Genomic DNA, 4,226 nt, shown 5'->3' on the forward strand with positions numbered 1-4,226 from the left:
GGCATCATGAAAAGGCAGCACATTTTAGGATTTGAAATGAGCTAGAGCAACACTACTTAAAGATGCTAAAAATCTTAGCATTTGAAGTCAAATATTTGGCCTCAAATAAAGACCAACAAGTCATAAGTAACGACAAGAGCCATGTGAAATGACTAGTCAATCAAAAATACTCGGCCTTATGAAAATGATTTGAGTCTTTCCGAAATTCTTATAAACTTGTGAAATGACTCGAGTCTTACGAGTCATCTCAATGGCTCTTTACAACCTGACGGCCTGAACTAGACGATGACAATTTGAGTCCTGGTTCGTTAGCCTGAAACTAAGTCAGGTTGGAGTTCTCGAGGGTGCACTTGAGCTCATATTAAGCTTGGGTTAAATCCGGATCCTGGCTGTCTGAGGGCCCCCAAAACTCCATTGATTACCTAGATTATCTCAAGTTCAATACTTAGCGATGAATCGACAGAAGGGAGCGAACTGTGGTGCATCGCCTCCAAGGCATGATCTCTGGAAGCTGGAAGCTGGAAGCCATGGATTCGCTTTTGTCCTCGTGCCACCACGAGTTTGTAACCCAATATTAAAAGTCCCCTCCGGCGATCTGGACCCAGAACACCTATAACTAGCTTGAGACGTCCTCACAAGGACATGTTCTGACGCACATACGAACCTAGTTGAAGGTATTTTGGGGATGATGATGATGATGAGCGAGCTCTGGCATCTCAGATTTCTTCTTTTTTTGGCGCTGCGTCGCCTCTTCTTGCTCGGAATTCTCTGCTGTACTTTCTTCTTTTTTTGGCGCTGCGTCGCCTCTTCTTGCTCGGAATTCTCTCGGTCTCTTTTCAGAGAGGGAGGCAGAAGGATATGTGTCTTTGGCTGTCTTTCTCGGTCTCTGTTGCCCGTTCTTCTCGTTCGTCTCCAGATTGAGCAAAGGCCCTCCTCTGTTCCCTTCGTTTGAATGAACGGCAAGCTTCGTCGAGGGATCCCAGCGGTCCGTATTGATCAGACGCAAAGGCCAGTGGCTGCCAGAGGAGCATCCAAAGAAGTCCAATTCCAATACACATATTGGAAGCTGGTCTTCTCATTCGCTTTCTTCTTCCTTTTCTTTGAACAAAAGATCAAAGTTTTGACGACGAGATTTGTTGTTCCACGAGTTGAACTTGGAACTCTTCCTCTTTTCTTGGATTCCAACGGGTGTTGCATAACCTTGGATGGAAGTGAACTTTGAGACTTTGACGTGTGACTCGATTTGCTACGCTACCGACAATTGCCTCGGGCTCTATCCATCCAGTTGTGGTTGGACGTCCTTCAATAAGATCGAGTGGATTCCCCGTTCTGTGTTGACTGTGGAACTTCGGTCCAATTGATTAAAGGAGGACTAAACCAAAAGACGAAGCAGAAGGACGAGGAGAAGGCCCTATGATGCTATCGCCGCCGATGATTGATTGCTGTTTCATCCAAGGTTTGTAACTGCAGCTCAGATTTGCACAGCCCTCGCAGCAGAATTTCTCTCACACCATGGACCACGAGGGGGGCCTTATTGGCAATCGTTCTGGATTGTGGATGAATGAATCTTCCAACGCGACTCATCCCGATCCAGGCTTCCGGGGAAGTTCCAATGAGCCAGCCATCTCGGACAAATTCCTCACATTCCTGGTGGAGGGAGTGATCCTCACGATCGTGTCGACGTTCGGTCTCATTGGGAATATTCTCTCGATTTTTGTGCTTATCCGTGTGCGTCATATTCAGCGATCCTTTTCCAATCTCTTGCTGGGACTGGCTTGTTTCGACGCTTTATTCTTGCTCACCGCCATCCTGTCCTTTGGATTACCCAACCTTTCCGAGTGGTACAACGATCGAGTGTTCCTGCCGATAATGGCATTGACCTTCGGATTGCTCCATACGTTTAGGGTGGGATCCGTTTACGTGACTCTGTCGGTTAACTTTGAGCGTTTCCATGCCATCGTGTTTCCGTTTAAGCACTTCACTTGGAAGAAGTACCTCCTGCCCGCTTCGGTGCTATTCACCGTGGCCTACAACCTCCCCAAGTACTTTGAGATGAAGATCCAGTACAACGCGGAGGCGCGTGAGGCCGAGATCATAACCACGGCCATGCGACGCCACCCGTTGTACATGTCCATGTATGTCTTTTGGAGCAAGTTTATACTCGTCGAGTTGATCCCGTACTTTACGATTCTCATCTGCAACGTGTTCATCATCTGCAAGATCACGAAATCGGCAAAATTTCGCAAGAAGTTCCATATCAACGATGAGCCGTCCGTGACTTTGCCTAATCCGGCGGGATCGTCGGCATTAAGTGGTTTGACGGCTCCTCAGCCTCTGAAGTTCTTGAGCAAAGTCAGCCTCCAAGAGTCTCATTCACAAAGCAGCAGTGGACCTCGGCGAACATTCTTCTCGAAACAAAAGGAGGAACATAATTTGGGCCTCGTCTTGTTTGCCATGTCTACCCTTTTCATTATCTGTCAGTCGTTCAAGATCGTTCCGGATCTGTATGAGCTAATCTGGTGCGAGCCCACCAAGGAATGCCAGTTCAATCCATTTACCTCGGGTGTGATCCGATTCTCGCACCTCCTGGTATGCATTAACTCGTCTGCCAATTTCCTGATCTATCTGCTTCGGGGCCAAAAGTTCCGTGAGGCGTGGATGAAAACTTACGGTTGCTGCTGGGCAGTCACTGATGGCGCCCACAACAACGTGGAGACGCCGAACGTCTCGAGTCATCAACACCATCTCAAAGCCAAGCAGGGATCAGTCTCGCCCAAACCGAGGCAAATGGATTCTCACGCACAAACGGCCTTCAATACTCCCAAGGTGTCCTCGGCCTCGGCGGCAGTTGTTCGTGTCACGTATGAAGGCAACACCACTCGAGAAGTCTTGTCGCGTAGTTCCGTTCCAAGTGGGGTAAGGCGGATTGGATCCGATGGATTCTCGGTCTCCTCGTCTTCGTGTCACTTGCCCAAGTCGGATGGACTTGGGACAGGGGGACCAGGAGGACCAGAAGGGCTAGGGGGGCCAGGGGGGGCAGGGGAATCAGGGAGGTCCTTGGTGAAAAAGAGCTCCACGTCGTCATTGAGTGGGAACACAAAGTGTCTAAAGGTGGTCGCATCGACCATTTCCTCGCCGTCGTCGTCCCGTTCATCCTCAATGAGGCATGAAAATGATATGGACGAACTCCAGACGGATCATTAGTCATTCGTGGATCACCATAGTATTCTTACTAGATATACCACGATACCAAAGAAACCCAATGTCAACGCTGACATGTTTTCATAGGACTGGAGGGACCTGATGAATAAGTTCCAATCTAATCAGGATAATGGCCGTTGTTGGTCTCTTTGTCATCATCTCCCGGATCCTGGCGGGAATTCGTCGTAAAAATACCTATATGTTCACTCGGATAGATGGGGGTAACGAATCCATTACATCTCTGAGGCTTGATGTCTCCATGTTGGAATGTCTACACTTGGTGTTCCATAGGACGCCTTTTCTGATCAAAATGTCTGATAAGCTCTGGTCCTATAATAAATCGTGATTGAAGGTTCACTCACCCATAATTCATCTGGCAATGTGAACAAATTTGAGGACAAACGTGGGCCTTTCAAGGCTCTTTCTAACGGGGTAAATACCCAATCTGAATTCTGTCATTACTATTGATTGGGAGAGACATAAAGGGTCTCAAGGGAGACTGTTTGGAAGGTCGCACCTTTTAGGGTCATGCACGACATTTCTGGGTGGAGATCCCTCCTAATTGTGGAGTTTGTTCTGATAAGCACAGAACGGAAAAATAACGTCTCGTCAGTTGAGTTAAATTGTTTAGAAAAGAAGTTTCTGAAAAGTGAAGGAAGTTTTTTTGATGGCTCCGGAGGGCTGTTTATGTTCCATCAAGTATGAGAACAACATTTCAAACTTGTGACTGGATATGTTGTGTCACCAAACCCTGCGGCCCTTTAGTAGAATTCTAGTTTGTGGAAAACAAATCGGATTCTTTTTTGCCAAAGTTAGTGTTTCAATCCGAATTCAACAAAACGGCCTTTGCTCCCCATCCAAGCATCAAACACACTAATTTATTTTATCATTCAATATAGCGCGAACTCGTTGGACAGACAACAAGGTGTTAAAAATCATTGAGACTTCTTTTGTTTTGAAGTGACAGACTTTTCTTTCAAACCTTTCACCTACACCAAAGCACTTTACAGTTTCTCGACGATTCT

At 47.0% G+C, this 4,226-nt stretch overlaps 1 protein-coding gene across 1 annotated transcript; it reads left to right on the top strand.

The window, feature by feature from the left end:
- Window positions 1-813: 813 nt before the first annotated feature.
- LOC131877726 (G-protein coupled receptor daf-37-like) lies at window positions 814-3,557 on the top strand. Its single transcript, XM_059223485.1, has 2 exons — window positions 814-2,916; window positions 3,289-3,557. The coding sequence occupies exons 1-2, from the start codon at window positions 1,513-1,515 to the stop codon at window positions 3,388-3,390; spliced, it is 1,506 nt and encodes a 501-aa protein (XP_059079468.1). The 5' UTR covers window positions 814-1,512; the 3' UTR covers window positions 3,391-3,557.
- The last annotated feature ends 669 nt before the right edge of the window (window positions 3,558-4,226 follow it).

This window comes from Tigriopus californicus, chromosome 3 (genome assembly GCF_007210705.1).
Source record: "Tigriopus californicus strain San Diego chromosome 3, Tcal_SD_v2.1, whole genome shotgun sequence".
Lineage (NCBI taxonomy): Eukaryota > Metazoa > Arthropoda > Copepoda > Harpacticoida > Harpacticidae > Tigriopus > Tigriopus californicus.